This window comes from Hyla sarda, chromosome 9 (assembly GCF_029499605.1).
Source record: "Hyla sarda isolate aHylSar1 chromosome 9, aHylSar1.hap1, whole genome shotgun sequence".
Classification (NCBI taxonomy): domain Eukaryota; kingdom Metazoa; phylum Chordata; class Amphibia; order Anura; family Hylidae; genus Hyla; species Hyla sarda.
Window position 1 is genome coordinate 149911448 of NC_079197.1, and position 19130 is coordinate 149930577.

Genomic DNA, 19130 nt, shown 5'->3' on the forward strand with positions numbered 1-19130 from the left:
TAGCTCCTGTTAAGGAATATAAAAAGCTGATCGGGGATTTTATGCCAAGCCAGACTACTCCCCAAAAGTGCAGATGGGTAGAAACTTCCCCTTTGGGGAGTAGTCTGGTTTGGCATAAAAACCCGAGCTGTTTTTTATATTCCTTAACAGGAGCTAAGCTGAGACCAGGGAACATTACCTGAAAAGGTGATGTAATGAGCTACTTTGCATATTCCCCTACCCAGAATGCCCGCGAAGTGCTTAATGGCCTTCTGAAGCTCCGTTACACCAGGAGTGGTGGCCTCGCCCTGAGGTAAATACTCATCCCCTTATATATATATTTATACACACACATATATATATATATATATATATATATATATATATATATATATATATATACACACACACACACACACACACACACATACACACGTATACATACACACATGTATACACACACACACACATGTATACATACATACATACACACACACACACACACATGTATACATACACACACACACACACACGTATACATACACACACACATGTATACATACAGACACACACACACACACACACATGTATACATACACACACACACACACACACACACACACACACATATTCACGCAAGCACACATATACACACACACACACACACATACATTTATATATATATATATGTACATAAACCAAATAGTATGCGCCTACCTGTAGCAGACATTCTCAGTGCAAGGCTCATGTGCCCGGACAATAATAAAGACATGCTGGAAGTGCGAGCGAATGTTCTGGGGAGTAAAAGGCAAAGCTCCGGGCTCCTGGAAGATGATGGTCACTATATCATTCCCAATGTGTCTCTTCCGAAGAAGCTGAATAGAAGTAAGAACATAAATAACATTACAGAAAATGTTGCTGTCCAACCATGTACATTACTAGTCAACAAACAGAGGATCAGGCATATCAGATGGGGAAGAAATTAGACAAATTTAACCAGTGGTTTTCTTGCAGTAATGGAAGTGAATTCAATTTTACTAAATCTCATTCATAGGTTGTGGATCGTAAGTGTAAAAGGAGCATAAAAGCACGGGATTCTCAATGGGATGCAGAAATGCTGCAGATATTACCCCTTAAGTGAACATAGGTGAAATCAGCAGTGGGTGTAATCTATAACAAGACCCGCATGTAACATGAAGATTTGATGCATAACGTATATGTGATTACAACGTATATGTGAACTTCTACCTCATGTACACGGCAATTCTGTATTAGAGGTAATACTTCTCAGGCTGCATTCACACCACGTTTTAGCAATACAGTTCTCGTATTCGTTTTCAATTTGAAAACCGTACGGAACCATATTGAAAACCGCATGCATTGACTCTCCATTGAAAACCATGTGCCAAACGATGCATCTGGTTTTGTCCGTTTTTTTTCCCCCTATCCAAAACCAAAGCCTTCCACGACTTTTGGTCCAGGTGAAAAACTGTATTGAAACCGTATACCGTATTTTTCGTCATATAAGACGCTCCGGCATATAAGACGCACCCAATTTTAAAGCATAAAAATCTAGAAAATAAAGATTCTGAACCAAATACAATGTAAAGTATAGGACAGTCATCTTCAACCTGCGGACCTCCAGATGTTGCAAAACTACAACTCCCAGCATGCCCGGACAGCCGTTGGCTGTCCGGGCATGCTGGGAGTTGTAGTTTTGCAACATCTGGAGGTCCGCAGGTTGAAGACCACTGGTATAGGAGGTAGTACTCATGTGTCCCCACCGCTCCGGACCAGTCACCGCTGCCCTGGATGTCGGCCTCCATCGCTGTCGCCGCGTCCCTGGGTTGTCCCAGTCGCTCAGGAACGTCTCTGCTGCCCGGTATCCTCGCTCTCTGTCGCCGCCATCACGTCGCTATGCACGCCGCTCCTATTGGATGACGGGACGGCGTGCGCGGAGACGTGATGACGACAAAGGAGAGCGCCAGCCATATAGGGGATTCCGGCACGGAGCAGACACCGAGGAGGCAGGTAAGGGCCCTCCCGGTGTCCTGTAAGCTGTTCGGGATGCCGCGATTTCACCGTGGCGGCCCCGAACAGCCCAACTGAGCAGCCGGGTTAGTGTCACCTTCGCTTCAGATGTGGCGTTCAGCTTTGATCGCCGCGTCTGAAGGGTTAATACAGGGCATCACCGCGATCGGTGATGTCCTGCATTAGCCGCGGGTCCCGGCCGTTGATGGCCGCAGGGACGCACCAATTTACAAGATAGGACGCACCAATTTACAAGATAAGACGCACCAATTTACACCCCCCCCCAGTTTTGGGGAAGAAAAAGTGCGTCTTATATGGCGAAGAATACGGTCCTTTTTTTTATTCTAACATAGGAGTCAATGGGAACCGTACAGAACCGTATGTGCCTACGGTTGCATCCGGTTGACCTTATACGGTTTTTGACTTTGCACAGTTTTTTTTCTTGCAAACAAGTGAAACTTTATTCATAATGGAGTGAAAAGTTAAAAACGTACAGGTTTTTTTCTTGAAAAACCGATGCAACCGGACATCATTTTTCACACCGTATAAGGTTAAAAAAAAGTTGTACACACGTTTTGATACAGTTTAGTCCAGTTTTGAGGAATCAGTTTTTCATAAAAAAAACTAATACGGGAACTGTATTGCAAAAACATGGTGTGAATGCAGCCTAAGGGTTGTACAGCTCTGCAATAAAGAATCCAATGGAGCATTCCAGAACCTCAGTGTACACATCGCTACGCAACTAGCTGCATACAAAGGTACAACAGAGCTGCCCCAGAAGTCACCGAGTGCCGAATTACAGTTCAAAGGTTGCGTAACGTGATATTTATTTTAATATGTCATACAATTGTTATTTTTGCATCCAAGCAGAAATCATATTTCACAATAACAAGCTTCCCCTAAGGGGATCACTCACTACACAAAATGAATCATGACTTGATTCATCCTGTAAATAGCTGGAGTCCCTGGATAATGTGAATCTTTATAAAAGGCCACATTCTCAATTGTGAAAAATAAAACGTGGTTCTCTTAACGTGATAACTACCTGCTGTCGGTTGTTTGGGGTGTACGGCAGCATTGTTGATACGTGAAACATGAGCTCGTAGTGCTGGTAGTTGGTATAGAGAGAGTGTGTCCCCGTGGAGTCCGCTAAAAAGAATGAGAGAGACAGGTCATTGCACACATCAGGGGAGCGTATGAATACACAAATCTATTAAAGTCCTACAAATAACGAACAGAAATGACATTACAAGCAGCCCGATAAAAAACTCAGAAACACTGGAGACATTGTGAGTAGAGAAGAGCGAACTTACAGTAAATTTGATTCGTCACGAACTTCTCGGCTCGGCAGTTGCTGACTTTTCCTGCATAAATTAGTTCAGCTTTCAGGTGCTCCCGTGGACTGGAAAAGGTGGATACAGTCATAGGAAAGAGTCTCCTAGGACTGTATCCACCTTTTCCAGCCCACCGGAGCACCGGAAAGCTGAACTAATTTATGCAGGAAAAGTCATCAATCGAATTTACTGTAAGTTTGCTCATCTCTAATTGTGAGTACCAAGACAACGCTCATATACATGCCACAGCCGGTGTTTGCCATGCTGCTCAGTTACTGGCCCAGTCCCTACTCACTCTTCGTGTCCAGCTGAGCCGCGTACTTGCTGAAGCCCCTAAGGCAGACTTTCTCCCCTAGTAAAGATAAGAATTCTTCGAAGGCTGGTCCTGCACTCTCGTTGTTATACATCTCCTCCTCCGAGCTCTGACCCGCTTTACAGTACAGGATCCCCACCTTGTGTTTTCTGCAGAGCTGGAAAGAGAATGGATTTTTCAGAGTTATAACCACAAACATGGCTGAGACATCACAGTCTAATTTTATTTTAAAGTTTGGAACAAACCGTTCCTAACGCTGGTGCCGGGAGCTTGTGACTTTATAGCCCCGCCCCCCTCATGTCATCATGCCCCGCCCCCTCAATGCAAGTCTATGGGAGGGGACGTGCTCATGAGGGGGGCGGGGTTATGACATCACATGCTCCCGGCGCCGGCTCCAGCATTCGGAACAGTTTGTTCTAAACTCTGAGCAGCGGAGTACCCCTTTAAAGAGAAGAGTTTTATACTTATAATAGTATCAACCTATGAACACTGAAAATAAAAGCCTATGACGGCATATATACGACATTTTGCCGATTAACCTTAAGTATTCCCACAAGTTACAATGGCCTGAGGTTTCAATATTTTCATAAAAACATAGACTGTGTTGATGAGAAACATTTGGCCCATCTAGTCTACCCAATATTCAGAATACTATAAATAGTCCTTGACCCGATCTTATATGAAGGATAGCCTTATACCTATCTCTATCTTATATGAAGGATAGCCTTATACCTATCTCTATCTTATATGAAGGATAGCCTTATACCTATCTCTATCTTATATGAAGGATAGCCTTATACCTATCTCTATCTTATATGAAGGATAGCCTTATGCCTATCTCTATCTTATATGAAGGATAGCCTTATGCCTAACCCTATCTTATATGAAGGATAGCCTTATACCTATCACTATCTTATATGAAGGATAACCTTATACCTATCTCTATCTTATATGAAGGATAACCTTATGCCTATCTCTATCTTATATGAAGGATAGCCTTATGCTTATCCCATGCATGTTTAAACTCCTTCACTGTATTTGCAGCGACCACTTCTGCAGGAAGGCTATTCCATGCATCCACTACTCTCTCAGTAAAGTAATACTTCCTGATATTACTATTAAACCTTTTCCCTCTAATATAAAACGATGTCCTCTTGTGGTAGTTTTTCTTCTTTTAAACATACTCTCCTCCTTTACCGTGTTGATTCCCCTTATGTATTTATAAGTTTCCACCATTTCCAAAAGGATAGGGGATAATAGTCTGATTGCGTGGGTTTTGACCGCTGGGACCCCCCAGTGATCTCCAGTACGAGGCTGTGGCCCTCACCTCAGGAATGTAGGGTCCCACAGTGCGCTCTGGTCCCCACCCTCAAAGACGCACTCTTGCTGAACAGAAGTGACGGCCCGCTCCGCCAACCAACAGCCGGGGCAGGGTCCCATCTTAGCGGATGATTGGCTGGGCAGGCCATCACCTCTAGGGGGCACCAGTGTGTCTCTGAGGGTGGGGGCCAGAGGGCACTGTGGAGAAGTGGCGGACCCTGCATTCCTGAGGCGAGAGAGCGGCCTCCTACAGATGATTGCTGGGGGGTCCTAGCCCCTGCGATCAGACATTTATGCCCTATCCTTTGGAAATTTCCTATAATAAAAGAATCCTCAGTTGCTGATGACTTTTAATGGCTAACTCTGTGTTCTCCAACCAGAGTGTCTCCAGCTGTTGCAAGACTACAACTCCCAGCATGCCCTAACAGCCTCTGGCGTTGTTTTGCAACAGCTGGAGGCCCACTGGGCATACTAAGCAAGGAAATCTGAAGAGACCAAGGTAGCCTTAGGCTATGTTCACACGCCAGAATTTCTGCATGAATGTACAGCCAATACACTTCAATGGGATTGCTCTGTCCCATTCACACTGCAGAATTTCTGCTGCAGAAATTCCATTGAAGTGAACGGGCAATTAATTTCTGCAGAATTTACTGCAGAATTTTCATGCAGAATTCCGTACAGAAATTCTGTCATGTGAACATAGCCTTAGAAAGCTTTACTAGTTGTCCTCATGTTTTTAATGAAGAGACCTAGGTAGCCTTGAAGGATTGCAATTTGTCATTATCTTTCCAATTAGCTGTTAATAGGTATCGACAGCCATAGACTCGCTTTACCAGCTATGTTTCTATGAAAAATGACTAAACAACCATCTTTATCTGAGCTGACCGAACCAGCAGATTTTTTTTCTCCAATCCCTTTCATGTCATCACATTTATATTTTGCTCTGTAGCTAAGTGGCCTAATTTAGGATAATGGAATGATTTCCCTAATCAGGTCAGGCTACAGAATGGCAGCCCTAATGCTCAGCAACAATCACGGAAAATCACACGAGTCTCATCATTCTTTTCAGCGATCCTGGAGATAACATGTCCATGTCTCCCCAATAAATGTAACTCTAGTAATTGGGATGAATGAAACAACAAACAAAAAAACAGTATGCACACTCCTCACCCCTTGTTCATCCAGCTTGAGAAGCTGCTCGGTGACTTTTGGGGAATTCATCGCCAGTCGTAGACAGTGGATGTTAAGCTCGGGTATCACGGCCTCCAGGACGTCTTTGAGTGGTAGGCCCCGGACTGTACCATGCTTTGCTGCGGACGGCACAGCGTCTTCGTGGATCATTCCTCTTAGGGTTACAAGCTGTTACAAGAGGAAGAAGGGAAATTGGTAAAACAGTCAATGCAAAACTACCGGCTGTAAGATAATGTGTTTAAAGGGTACTCCGCCCCTAGACATCTTATCCCCTATCCAAAGGATAGGGGATAAGATGTCTGATCGCAGGGGTCCCGCCGCTGGGGACCCCCATGATCTCTGCTGCAGCACCCCAGACATCCGGGGGACGGAGTGAGCTCTGCTCTGTGCCAGATGACTGGCGATGCAGGGTGAAGGCTCATGACGCCACAGCCACACCCCGCTCGTGACATCACGGCCATGCCCCCTCAATGCACGTCTATGGGAGGGGGCGTGACTGCCGTCACGCCCCCTCCCATAGACGTTCATTGAGGGGGCATGGCCGTGACGTCACGAGCATGGCGCGACAGTGACGTCACGAGCCTCCGACTCTGCTCTAAACAAACGCCGGGTTGAGCAGGGAGACCGTGGGGGTCCCCAGTGGCGGGACACCTGCGATCAGACATCTTATCCCCTATGATTTGGAAAGGGGATAAGATGTCTAGGGGCAGAGTACCCCTTAAAATACCATGGTATTTACTAATGCTGTAGTGTACGTGGCCTACAAATGAAGACTGTAATGCAATCTAAGGCTAAGTTCCCACTTCTGTTGCCGTTTAGGGTCTGTCTGGCTTTTTTTAAATTTATTTTTGCACAGAACAGACAGTGAACAGGTTGAAGCACAAATGACACCACCAGGTCCTGATGGATCCCATTGACTTGTATGGGATCCTTTGGGTGTCTGGAATTTTACAGCTGGGAAAAAAGATAGGACATGCATTATTTTTTTTTTTCTCTCTCTTAGTTCTACTCCCATCCTTCCGTCAGATTGACCAACGGAGCACAACGGTAATGTGAACGAGCCCTAAGGCTCTCCCAATGCGGAGGTCTGAAAATAGATCTATAAGTCTATGCATAACACTGCAGCTAGTGTAGAGCTTTCTAACCGGGCAAATGGGCTCTAATGTAATAGTGTAAGCACAGCAACTGCAACCTCTAGTTGCTTCAGGTGTACTTGTCTTTTAAAAAACTTTTGACATGTAACACATGACATGTCAAAAGTTTTTTTTTTCTTCAGTTTTTTTTTTTTTAAATCAAATGGGGTAATCACTGCTGAGACCCCCCACCGATCAGGAGCAAGGATAAGCAAGCAGTAGGGCGCTTTACTTCCTGGCTCACAGAGATGTTTGTCTTGCTGCCTTATAGACTTATAGTGGAACAGTAAAACAAAGATCGCTAAGAACAGGGGAGTAAAGCGTGCAAAACCATGCTCATTCTCATGATCGGTGGAGGTCTCAGCACTGAGACCCTGACCGATCAAAACTTTTATCATGTCACTATGACATGTTAAAAATTTGTTTTTTGAAGTCTCCATTACATCTCCTTCCTTACTCCACACCTTGTTCTCAAATTCAGATCACCTCTTTAAAGGGGTACTCCCTTGGAAAACTTTTTTTTTTTTTTTATCACCTGGTGCCAGAAAGTTAAACAGATTTGTAAATCACTTCTATTAAAAAAAATCTTAATCCTTCCAGTACTTATTAGCAGCGGTATACTACAGACAGAGGAAATGCTTTTCTTTTGGGATTTCTCTTCTGTCACGACCACAGTGCTCTCTGCTGACCTCTGCTGTTCATTTTAGGAAAATGAAAATCCCCCTAGCAAACATATGCTGCTCTAGATAATTCCTAAAATGGACAGCAGAGGTCAGCAGAGAGCACTGTGGTCGTGACAGAAGAGAAATCCAAAAAGAAAAGCATTTCCTCTGTAGTATACAGCCCCTAAAATGTAATGGAAGGATTAAGATTTTTTTAATAGACGTAATTTACAAATCTGTTTAATTTTCTGGCGAAGAAAATTAAATGTTTTTCTGGAGAAGAAACAAAATGTTTTTCACTGGAATATCCCTTTAAAGATGCATAAAGATGTTATTCTGAGAAAGAGTTTGCTCACAGTCCCTGGTTGGACTTGATGGACGTATGTCTTTTTTCAACCATACTAACTATGTAACTATGACTGAAATGCTGCAGATCTGTTGTGTAGGATTAGCCAAAAACTGCAACAAGTCTGCAGAGTTTCAGTCCTTTGTGATCCCTTAGGCTAGGTTCAGACTACAGAATTTCCGCTTGCTAAAATGTATAGTGTGGTGAATGGGTTTCCGTCCACAAATTCACACTTTGGAATTTGTGAAGCAGAATTTGTGAACGGAAAATCCGCTTGGAAATTTCCGCCTGAAGAATGGCGTTGCTCTTTCTTCAGGCGGAAATCCGCGTGGAACACATTGCAGTCAATTGGAGACTGCAGTGTCCGCGCGGTCCTAGCGCCGACTGATTCAGTCGGCGCTGGCCGCACTCGGAATCTCCGGGCGGAAATTTGCTGCCTGGAGATTCCGTAGTCTGAACCTAGCCTTACACTTACAGAAGATTTTGGACAGGATTTACTATAGTGACCTGCACTGTCTTACCATTCTTTCTGATGCTACAGTTCCCATTACTGCCTTCTCCATAGGGTATGTTCACCCCACGGAATCCCTGCGCAGAATTTCAATCAAAAATTCTGCCCGGAGATTCGGTTCGAGCGGCAGCCGGCAAAATCCTTTGGCGATAAGACCGTGCAGGCCTGCGCCGTCACCACTGACGGCAATGCAGTCTGTGTCTAATTCCACAGAAAGAACGAACATGTTCATTCTTTCGGCGGAACAATTTCTGCCGTTCAAATTCTGCAGCATGAATAGGTCAGCGGAAAACCCTTTCACACCAATGTTAAGGTTCATACAGCGGAATTCCTGAGTGCAATTCCACGCACAGAAATTCCGTGGTGTGAACATGCCATCATAGAACAGGTATCTTATAGTAACACATTGAGAAATACATTTCAGCAAGGCGGCCTATTGGGGTGTAGTAGAGACAGAATTAGGCCTCGTGCACACGGCAACTTTATACGCACGGAAGCGGCAGTATATTATGGACCTTTGCTGCCATATTGGAACGAATACTACTGTTACACTGCAGATGATTATGTGTCGTCGTTTGGCCATGGTGAACCATTATCACTTTTGGGACTATCCTTTATAATAGTGTTTCCAAACCAACGTGCCTCCAGCTGTTGCAAAACTACAACTCTCAGCATGCCCGGACAGCCTTCGGCTGTCCGGGCATGCTGGGAGTTGTAGTTTTGCAACAGCTGGAGGCACACTGCTTGGAAAACATTGATTTATTAGATTATTTATTTTACAATCAGAAGTCATTACTGCAATGCAATGTAGTTGTGTAATCATAGAGACTCTAAGCCGACTGCCATCTAACCTCACTGGTCCGGAGGATGATCCTGTACTGGTTCTGGGGACCATGGTCCTTGCTGTCATCCAGTTTGTCCCTTTTCAGACTCACAGCGACGGGCCCCAGCTTCTCGTCTATTCCAAAGTAATTACAGTGCTCTAGAAAAGAAAGGCACAGGATATGAGCAAAATACTGGGCAAATGATACCAACCAATAATAACCAATGAGTCTTCTTACCCAGCCCCACCGAACACATGGGAAACTAGTACCCAGAAACAGCCTACGGTTCAGGAAGATCCATATAGTATTATTACAGAGGTTTTCGATTAAAAGACAACTTATCCCCTTTCCTGTGGATAGGGGATAAGTGTCTGATCGCTGGGACCCCCCACAATCTCCTGAACGGGACCCCGATTCTCTGAGAAGAGCACGTGCTGCAGATGACACACACTCCATTCATTTCTATGGAAGTGCCAAAAAGACCCGAATGCTGTACTCGGACACCTGTGGATGGGGGATAAGTTGTCTTTCACTGGACAACCCCTTTAATAGGAATACTTTATTATTGTTATTATGTTAGGAAAAAACAAATCTAAACAATCTGTCCCCTGTCAGTCAGGAAGGTAAAACTGACTAAGCTAGGGCATGACAGATCCCAGGCGACTAAGAACTTTGTTGCGGCCCCTAGGTTTTTGACAGCCTTATACAAATAGGGGTTGTCAATCTTGAAAGGAAAAAAAAAACACACACACACAAAAAAAAAAACTGTTTTACTTACCTCCCCGCTGACCCCCTGTTCTGCCTCCAGAGTTTTATGAGCAGCGGATGTCACATGATATCTGTTGCTCATGTAATACCAGAACATTGGATCATTGTGTGAGGAAGAGGTAATTAAAACAGGTTGTTTTTGTCAAAGATGAGGGGACAATAATGATTGTGACGCATGAGGAGAGAAGAGGGGACAGTAATGACTGACACAGGGAGAGATGAGGGGACAGTAATGACTGACACAGCGAGAGATGAGGGGACAGTATTGACTGACACAGGGAGAGATGAGGGGACACTAATGGCTGTGACACAGGGAGAGATGAGGGGACACTAATGACTGTGACACAGGGAGAGATGAGGGGACAGTAATGACTGACACAGGGAGAGATGAGGGGACACTAATGGCTGTGACACAGGGAGAGATGAGGGGACAGTAATGACTGACACAGGGAGAGATGAGGGGACAGTAATTACACAATGGGAGAGATGAGGGGACACTAATGGCTGTGACACAGGTAGAGAAGAGGGGACACTAATGACTGACACAAGGAGAGATGAGGGGACAGTAATTACACACAGGGAGAGATGAGGGGACAGTAATGACTGAGAAGGGAGATGAGGGGACAGTTCTGACTGTGACACGGAGAGATGAGGGGACACTAATGACTGACACGGAGAGATGAGGGGACACTAATGACTGTGACACGGAGAGATGAGGGGACAGGTATAACTGAGAAAGGGGAGATGAGAGAATACTACTGACACAGGCAGAGATGAGAGGACGCTAATGACTGGCACAGGGAGAGATGAGGGGACACTAATGACTGTGACACAGGCAGAGATGAGAGGACGCTAATTAATGATTAAACGACATCACAAAAGGTGACATGCGGCATCCTGGCTCCTAACTTTTTTTTGCTGGCTCCTATAATCATAAAAAATGTATCAAGCCCTGGACTAAGCAACAAATCTGGAGAGAGAGAGCTGGTCCAGTGAAACTAAGTATTCATCATGTTAACGGAGCCAAAAATCTACATTTTCATTTACAGTATTGATCTACTAGCATAATGCAAAATCGCTAAAACTGCCTCAAAACCTCAACAGACAGAAGTATTGGGAACAAAGCAACATCTCCAACAGGAGACTAATTACAGTCATTAGTCTGTAGAAAGAACCATCCATCATAGAGAGGGGAGAACATGTAGGGATAGAAGCAGTGTGGGGGCAGGATGATCAGCAATCCTACAATATACTTGGATCTCCTCACTTCATTTGGTAAATACTTGCAATTTTGATAATCTCTCTCTGTGTCACAGTCATTAGTGTTCCCTCAACTCCTTGGGTCACAGTCATTAGTGTCCCCTCATCTCCTTGTGTCACAGTCATTTCTGTCCCCTCATCTCTGTGTCACAGTCAATTGTGTCCCCTTATCTCCCCCATGTCACAGTAATTAGTGTCCCTTCCTCTCCCTGTGTCACAGTCATTAATGTCCCTTTGTCTCCCGGGGTCACAGTCTTTAGTGGCCCCTTATCTCTCCCATGTGTCACAGTCATTGGTGTCCTCCTCATCTGCCTGTGTCACAGTCATTATTGACCCTTCATCTCCCCCTGTGTCATATTTATTAGTTTCCCAGCATATTTCCATGTGCCATAGTCCTTAGTGCTCCCCTCATCTTTTCCATGTGTAACAGCCATTACTGTCCCCTCATCTTTCTGTGTCACAGTCATCAGTGTCCCCTCACCTCTCCTGGTGTGTCTGCCTCCGATGGGCGTTCCAGTGTTACATGAGCAGTGGAGGTCATAGAGTATGGGTGTTACCACCAAGGCTGTTGATTGGCTACGGTGGTCACGTGACATCCACTGCTCATGTAACACCGGAGTAACACCGAAGTGCCAATCGGAGGCAGAAAAGGGGAACAGTGCGGGAATGAAGGCAGAGAAAAGTAAAACAGTTTTGGTATTGAAAGATGGACAACCGCTACTGGAAAGGGCTGACTAACACCTAGGTGCCACAACCAAATTCTTAGTCGCCATTTTGATCAGGCACCTGGGATCTATCTGGAGACCCATCGATCTCCTCCTATCGTGGACCTGTGGCATCATCCACCTACGGTGTTCTGACGACCAATATTCACAGACGTGTTATCATTGCTTTTATGGACACTGGGGGAGATTTATCAAACCCTATCCAGAGGAAAAGTTGCTGAGTTGCCCATAGCAACCAATCAGATCGCTTCTTTCATTTTTGAAAAGGCCTGTGAAAAATGAAAGAAGTGATCTGATTGGTTGCTATGGGCAACTCAGCAACTTTTCCTCTGGACAGGATTTGATGAATCTCCCCCTTTGGGTTTCTAAGGCTAGCAAACGTCTCACCCCCATTTTGACGTATATTTTTGCCCTTTTGACGTATATTTTTGCCTGTAAATATCTATATTTTATTTATAACTGAACGCACATGGGGGAAGATTTAACAAAACCTGTCCAGAGGAAAAGTTGCTGAGTTGCCCATAGCAACCAATCAGATCGCTTCTTTCATTTTTCAGAGGCCTTTTCAAAAATGAAAGGAGCGATCTGATTGGTTGCTATGGGCAACTCAGCAACTTTTCCTCTGGACAGGTTTTGATATATCTCCCCTATGGAGTTTTTCATAGCTTTCCTTGTAGATTAGGAGGAGGACGCTGCTAACAATATACCTAAGTAGTAAATATGATGCCCCCACCTCTTATATCTGCCCTGGGTAAATCTAAATCTGAAGGAAGGTACTAAAAAAAACTAAAAAAATAAAAATGACTGCACAGGCAAATGTCAAGAAGTGCTACAGCTCACTACAAGTAGATCTGTTTTCATAGACTGGGAACGCGGTTTTCTAGACAGAATTGCCTGTGGAGTAGTTCTCAAACACGTCTCAGGAGAGGAAGCGCTCGTCGCCCCTGTTATAGTACAGTCGCTCTTGGCGTGTCCCTGTAGGGTATACGGAGAGGACGCGAAGCCAGGAATATTCTGACGCTACTCTCAAGTCTCATTACATTGGTCTGGCTACTATATCCCTAAGGCTGCATTCACACCTCGTTTTTACGTTATGGGTGCCGGATCCGGCTGGGGGAGGTGCAAACCGGGCGATCCCGTACCCCAGCCAGACCAGCGCTGAAATCCATTTACTTTAATGAGCCGACTGAAGTCAAATGGTGACTCCGGTCGGCTCATTTTTGACTTGTATCAGGTTTTGTGACCGGACCTAAAACCGTAGTATACTACGGTTTTAGGTCCGGTCAGGAAACCGCATACGGGTCAAAAACGAGCCGACCGGAGTCATCGTTTGACTTCAGTCGGCTCATTAAAGTAAATGGATTTCAGCGCTGGTCTGGCTGGGGTACGGGATCGCCCGGTTTGCCCCTCCCCCAGCCGGATCCGGCACCCGTAACGTAAAAACGAGGTGTGAATGCAGCCTAAAAAGCATTCTATATAACAGTGGTCCCCAAACTGAGGCCCTCCGGAGGTTGAAAGACTATAACTCCCAGCAAGACTTCAACTCCCAAACTACAACAAGTGCCTAGACTAGATTATTTCCCAACCAGGTTGCCTCCAGCTGTTGAAAAACTACAACTCCCAGCATGCCCGGACAGCCGTTGGCTGTCCGGGCATGCTGGTAGTTGTAGTTTTGCAACAGCTGGAGGCAACCTGGTTGGGAAATGTCGTTTCTGCAACATCTGGAGGGCCAGAGTTGACAGACCACTGCTATATAACACACTTAAAGGGGTACTCCGGTGGAATTTTTTTTTTTTTAAATCAACTGGTGCCAGAAAGTTAAACAGATTTGCTAATTGCTTCTATTAAAAAAAATCCTTCTAGTACTTATTAGCTGCTGAATACTACAAAGGAAATTAATTTATGTTATTATATTATGCTCTCTGCTGACCTCTCTGTCCATTTTAAGAACTGTCCAGAGTAGAAGAAAATCCCCATAGAAAACATATGCTGCTCTGGACAGTTCCTAAAATGGACAGAGATGTCAGCAGAGAGCTCTGTGCTTGTGATGTCAGCAGAGAGCTCTGTGTTCCAAAAAGAAAATAATTTCCTCTGTAGTATTCAGCAGCTAATAAGTACTGGAAGGATTAAGATTTTTTAATAGAAGTAATTTACGAGTCTGTTTAACTTTCTGGCACCAGTTGATTTATAAAAAAAAAAAAAAAAGTTTTCCACCGTTGTACCCCTTTAATCTTGGCCAAAATGTGCACGTTATTATCTATAAGTATTGTCTGGAATTAAGAAAACAATAACAGGTTTGCGCTATTTTTCAGGAACAGCCCCCCCATACACATCAGACATGTCAGCCGAAACAGTCGACCACCTGATGTGTATGGCGGCCTTCCAATTCTACTCAAAAGATTATAATGGGAGAAAGACAGCAGGTTAAAGAAGTATTCCAGCCCATAACATTTATTCCTTATTCACAGGGTTGGGAAGAAGTGTGATCTGTGATCTCAAGAATGGGGATGCAAGTCTCCCACTGGTATGGAGCAGTGCGTTACCGTCCCATTGCCTATGGGACCTCTGAGAGATGGCGCTGTCCTCCCGTGGATAGGGGAAAAGTGTTACATGCTGGAGTACCCCTTTACATTTGAACAGCAAGGTCCTTTAGTTCTCAGGGATATAAATCACTGCCAAAAGGAATCTGCCAGCAGCTTACCACCTCTGTGCATTGAAAACACATGAACGCTTGGCCAAGCGTTCAGGTGTATGGGGTAATAAGGAGAGATCATTCAGCATGATTGACAGCCGGCGTCACCGCACAGTTTCCTAAGCAGATGCTGCAGGCCATGCCCGGGCTGTCAATCACGCTGAGAGGGCGTGATTACCGCACAGCAGACGGGATTAGAAGAGGATGGCTCCTGCCCAGGGGACACCTTTCAAAGTGAATATCTCCACTATTGCACAGTAAGGAAGAAGATTTTACCATATATAATGTGTTGCCACATATTACATATGGTAAAATCAGATGCCTTTAACAAGACCCCGCCCCTAATAAAGCACTTTCCAATGTAACATTGAAAAGTGCTATTTTCAAAGAGGTTTCACTTAACATTGCATCTGGTATTCCAGTTCACTGTCCTAAACACAGGAGGCATATATATCTGTATGTCTATCTATATATCTATCTATCTAGAAGAAAGGAAAGAATAGCACATCCACGTCCACATAAGAATTAAATTAGTAGGTGCTCACCATCATCTGGATCCTGGTCAGGAATCCAAAGTAGTATATCCAACAAAAAAGACCGCAGCACAATGATTGTGACAAATCCAGGTGAAAATGTATTTCATCCTCAGCACAGTACAAAAAAGTGCAACGTTTCAAACATGCTTGAGAAAGACGATGTGAGATCGTTGAAACGTTGCACTTCTTTGTACTGTGCTGAGGATGAAATACATTTTCACCTGGATTTGTCACAATCAATCAGTGTGCTCCTGTCTTTTACCTTGGATATCTATCTATCTATCTATATATGTCTGTGTGTGTGTGTATATATATATATATATATATATATATATATATATATATATATATGAGGCCATAACAAGCCAAACATTCACACTTTTGGTATATACCAGGTGACAGGGCCCTAAGGAGCCAGCAAAAATAACGTAAAGCATCAGCCAAAAGACACAGAGAGACTCTGCAGTTAGATATTTGTCGAGCCCTCTGGGTGGGACGTAATGTTTTCAGGCATCATATTGCAAACCCATCACATCCATACTCGCTTCCCACATATATTACACACTAGAAATCACAATATGTTGGCCGTGCTATTAAAACGTCACTTGTCATGACGGGTTAACATAGCTGGTCTTACGTGGGCTATCCTGGCTCTCAAAGTGGAATCTGGGTGGCTGAAATGTGATCGAGGACCCGTTTTGTGCATCCGGTGGGAGAATTTCAAAACCACCTCCTGTCGGACATGTGCCATTTATTTCAGCAAGTGACTCCGGACGGTTCATTTTACAACCGAATCCGGTTGTTGAACCACACTGGAAAGCAGTGGTCTGCTGAGGTTTAAAAACCAAAGAGGGTCAAAAAATGAGCTAGTGACTAGTCGGCTCATTGAAATAAACGGGGTACGGCACAAATACAGAAGGAGGCAGTTTTGCAATTCTCCCATTGTGTTCCAACCCGTTCCACTGTTTTTGACATAGTCACCATTACTGTTGAACGCAAGCAGGGCAGATGGGGTTGGGGGGCCCATGAGATATGTGCAGCTAGCAAAGTTTGGACCCATCTCTATCACATCTTTATGGCATATACTAGAGAGGAGAATGCCCCATAAAGAGTAAAGCCTTCCAAAATTAAGACTTATAAAACATACATTTGATTTTACAAGTGAATGTGGCAGCGCAGCAATATCAGACAACCTACGTAGCAATATCAGACAACCTACGCACAAAAGTGGTGCTGTTTCTGGATGAAAAAGGCAAAACCTTTTGTCTTTAATCTTGACCAACCCCTTTAAACAGTATTAAAAAAAATAACATCCTACCTTTCCCATGAAAGTAGTCTTGGTAATACCGAGCTCCCAAATCCACATGTTCTATACTGTAGTGTTTTAATCTGCCTTGAGTCTTCTGCATCTCCTTGGAGACTTCCAAAACAGATATACTGGCATTGGTACAGTATACAGAAAGAGAGGGCTCCAATACTCCTCCTTCAGTTCCATTGGGAGAACCCGCAGAAGCCTTGGAAAAGCTCACATTACGCTCAGACATCCCCCCTGTCTCATTTCGGAAGTGTGGACAGCTGAGGAGGAGGTCATTACTGTTATTGTCCCCCATGTCCTGCTCCAGGTTCTCCTTATAGTTCAGGTCTTCAGTGCTGGTGAAACTGGGGTCCATGTTACTAAGACTAAAAGCTTTAGAAACAGCTAAGTTCACAGCGGATGCAGCAGACGCTCCGGTTGTAGTGTTCCGCCTTTGGGCCACGTAATTCCGGTTGGCAGCTACTTCATTCAGGTCAAAGAGCATGCTCTGCACGTCATAGTGGGCAAAGGCTTTTGGGCACATCCAGGGCTTAAGACCGTCATCCTGGTCTCCATAAGTCTTTCCCATTTCATTCTCACTTTTGTTGCTTCTCAACTTGCGAAATATGGAGGAGTCATTGGACTCCCCTTTGGGAGCCCGTTTCCTTTGCTTATCCTTTAATGTACCGTCATCTCTCTGATATTGTCCATTGCGCAGATCTGTCCTGGAGCTCGCTGCCAAGTGGAGATTAGAAGCAATGCTGGAGTCCTCATGAAGAAGACCACTTCCCCTAATCGGCGATTCACTTCCTTTATCATGCTTCTCATTTCTTAAGTCTTTCAGCATATCATACAAGCTCTGATCTGAAACGCCTTGCACATTAATAGAAGATGTGCTACCATACTCCCTGAAGAGAGGCATCCCATTGCTTAGCTTTGACCCCCTGGGTTCCAAGGATACATCCATATCACATTCACTCAGTGTTGTCTCACTGTTGCTTCTATTCCGAAGGGTGATAAATGTCCGGCCCGGAGACCTCGGCCAACCATCTAAGAACTCCACATCTTTGGACCTCTTCCTCGACAGTCTATGAAAGCCTCGAAATCCTGGAGAACCCCCGTTGCTTTGAAAATGTGGTCCATTTGGAAAGCTCCTTTGCTGGTAGAACTCATTGGGTCCATCCATTTCCCTTGATGGACTAGGGGTCATGGTGTCTTTTTGAGTCTCTTTTTTTGGAGGCCAGTCAGCAATCCTGGCACGCACTCCCATTTTTGGCATTGCCGGGGTAATAGAGCTAAACTTCGATGCATCTGCTGAGTGTTGCATACCATTGCTGTTCTGTCCCCACAGGCCCTGTGGATAGTAATCCACTCCTCGGATGACCTCATTCGCTCTCATGGATGTGCCGCTGGCCTCCACTCCATCATTTTGGTAGGATCTGTAGCTTGTCATGCTCCAATACAGATATAAATATCCGTATCGAGCAAAAACGTATTAAAGTTCTTTGTAAAGCCAAAGTGCAGAACCATTATTGGGACCTTGTCTGGGCAGATTTACGTGAAGTAATCCGTCTCAAAATGAAAGCGCTCACAAGCATGTCCGCAGAGAAGCCAGATCGGGTCAGAGGAATCTGCAAGAAACAAAAGATAAGCTGATGAGAGAACAAATAATATATAGCTACAGGCGAGCGACACGTCAGCGGTAGGTTTATTATTTTTTAGCTGAGCTTATTATTCACGTCCAAAAAAAGTGAAAAACAGCCAAGAAAAACAGATACGTAACATTTAAAATATAGGGATTAAATGGGTGTGGGCATGAAAATATATAGCAATATCAGCATTTTTAATGTACTTATCACAGTAGTGTTGTGGCATCCATTGACCCGGTAAGGAATTCAGCATTTTTGGTGGAAAGAGTTTTGCTGCACATGGTGGTATTCTTGTTATCAGAAAAAATGGGTTGGCCAATGAAGACTCCTAAGGTTTGTGTGTAAGAACATACATCAGTGCTTCCCGACTGATTACCTGGAAGGATGTTTCCCATACACCCCCCCCAATTGTCCTGTTGGTTGAATTTAGTCAACAAATATGTTCCCTTATATCAAGCACTATATATAAGTCGCAAGTGCCCAAGGAAATTTGACAAAGTGTGGACCCCTTGGCTTTTATTGGATGTGTCAACGGATCCTTCGGTTAGTGGTCCTCAGTAGG

At 44.4% G+C, this 19130-nt stretch overlaps 1 protein-coding gene across 11 annotated transcripts in view; it reads right to left on the reverse strand.

Moving 5' to 3' along the window:
* SIPA1L3 (signal induced proliferation associated 1 like 3) overlaps positions 1 to 19130 on the reverse strand; it is a 215151-nt gene that overhangs the window by 63987 nt on the left and 132034 nt on the right. For 9 of the 11 annotated variants that reach the window (XM_056537654.1, XM_056537652.1, XM_056537653.1 and 6 more), the window contains 6 exons: positions 16944 to 18550; positions 9672 to 9802; positions 6148 to 6336; positions 3640 to 3814; positions 3056 to 3159; positions 697 to 854 (listed from right to left, as the gene is read on the reverse strand). In XM_056537654.1, the coding sequence (XP_056393629.1) occupies positions 697 to 854; positions 3056 to 3159; positions 3640 to 3814; positions 6148 to 6336; positions 9672 to 9802; positions 16944 to 18372 (2186 nt within the window). In that variant the 5' untranslated portion in view covers positions 18373 to 18550. Of the gene's footprint in view, positions 1 to 696; positions 855 to 3055; positions 3160 to 3639; positions 3815 to 6147; positions 6337 to 9671; positions 9803 to 9881; positions 10245 to 12153; positions 12284 to 16943; positions 18551 to 19130 lie in introns of those variants that run through there. The other 2 variants (XM_056537655.1, XM_056537656.1) reach the window with 2 other exon arrangements.